The sequence below is a fragment of the Corapipo altera genome, unplaced genomic scaffold (assembly GCF_003945725.1).
Source record: "Corapipo altera isolate COAL_440 unplaced genomic scaffold, ASM394572v1 57890, whole genome shotgun sequence".
In the NCBI taxonomy this organism is placed as follows: Eukaryota; Metazoa; Chordata; class Aves; order Passeriformes; family Pipridae; genus Corapipo; species Corapipo altera.
Window position 1 is genome coordinate 2,098 of NW_020887201.1, and position 1,221 is coordinate 3,318.

At 61.9% G+C, this 1,221-nt stretch overlaps 1 protein-coding gene across 1 annotated transcript in view; it reads left to right on the forward strand.

Moving 5' to 3' along the window:
• Window positions 1–480, forward strand: part of LOC113941502 (myosin-7-like) — a gene marked incomplete at its 5' end in the record, with an annotated part of 2,574 nt that extends 2,094 nt beyond the window's left edge. Inside the window, 2 exons of the mRNA XM_027632654.1 lie at window positions 228–362; window positions 460–480. Coding sequence (XP_027488455.1) covers window positions 228–362; window positions 460–480 — 156 coding nt within the window. The remainder of the gene's footprint in view (window positions 1–227; window positions 363–459) is intronic.
• Between the last annotated feature and the right edge of the window lie 741 nt (window positions 481–1,221).

Here is a 1,221-nt window from a genome sequence, read left to right on the forward strand (position 1 = left end):
TGGATGGATGGATCAAAGAGAAGAAGGATGGATGAATGGATGGATGGGTGGATGGGTGGATCATGGAGAGATGGATGGATGAGTCCACGGATGGCTGAGCCTTCAGAAGGATGGGGCTGGACGGGTGGATCGATGGACAGAGGGACAAAGACTGCTCAGCTGTGGGGGAGGCAGGAGGACATTTGACCCTGGTGCCGCCCCACTGACCCCTCCCCACCCCCCCCCAGGAGGAACAGGCCAACACCAACCTGGCCAAGTTCCGGAAGGCGCAGCACGAGCTGGACGAGGCCGAGGAACGCGCCGACATCGCAGAGTCCCAGGTCAACAAGCTCCGGGCCAAGAGCCGCGACATCGGAGCCAAGGTGGGACCTCCCCCCGTCACCCCCCAACTGCCACCCCCCCCAAAGCCACCCCACAACCGCCCCCGGACCTGCTGTCTTCTCTCCCGCCCCACCCCAGAAGCTGCACGATGAGGAGTGACCCACCACCCCATGGGGGACCACCACGACCACCACCACGGACCCACCGTGAGGAGTGACCACTGCCACGAGTGACCCACTGCCACGAGTGACCCACCATGAGAAGGGACCCACCTCCACCATGGGGAAGCCACCACCACCACCATGAGGGACCCCCACGATGATATGAGGGACTCACCACCACCATGAGGGACCCCCACGATGATATGAGGGACCCACATCCCCTACCATGAGAAGGGACCCACCTCCACCATGGGGAAGCCACCACCACCAACATGAGGGACCCCCACCATGATATGAGGGACTCACCACCACCATGAGGGACCCATGATGATGATGAGGGACCCCCCATGAAGGAACCACCACCACGACAGACCCATCATGAGAAGGGACCCACCTCCACCATGGGGAACCCACCACCACCACCATGAGGGACCCCCACGATGATATGAGGGACTCACCTCCACCGTGAGGGACCCATGATGATGATGAGGGACCCCCCATGAAGGAACCACCACCATGAGGGACCCACCATGAGAAGGGACCCACCATCATGATGAGGGACCCACCTCCACCATGGGGAACCCACCACCACCACCATGAGGGACCCCCATCATGATATGAGGGACCCACCACCACCACCATGAGGGACCCACCATCATGATGAGGGACCCACCTCCACCATGGGGAAGCCACCACCACCACCATGAGGGACCCGTGATGATGATCAGGGACCCCCCAT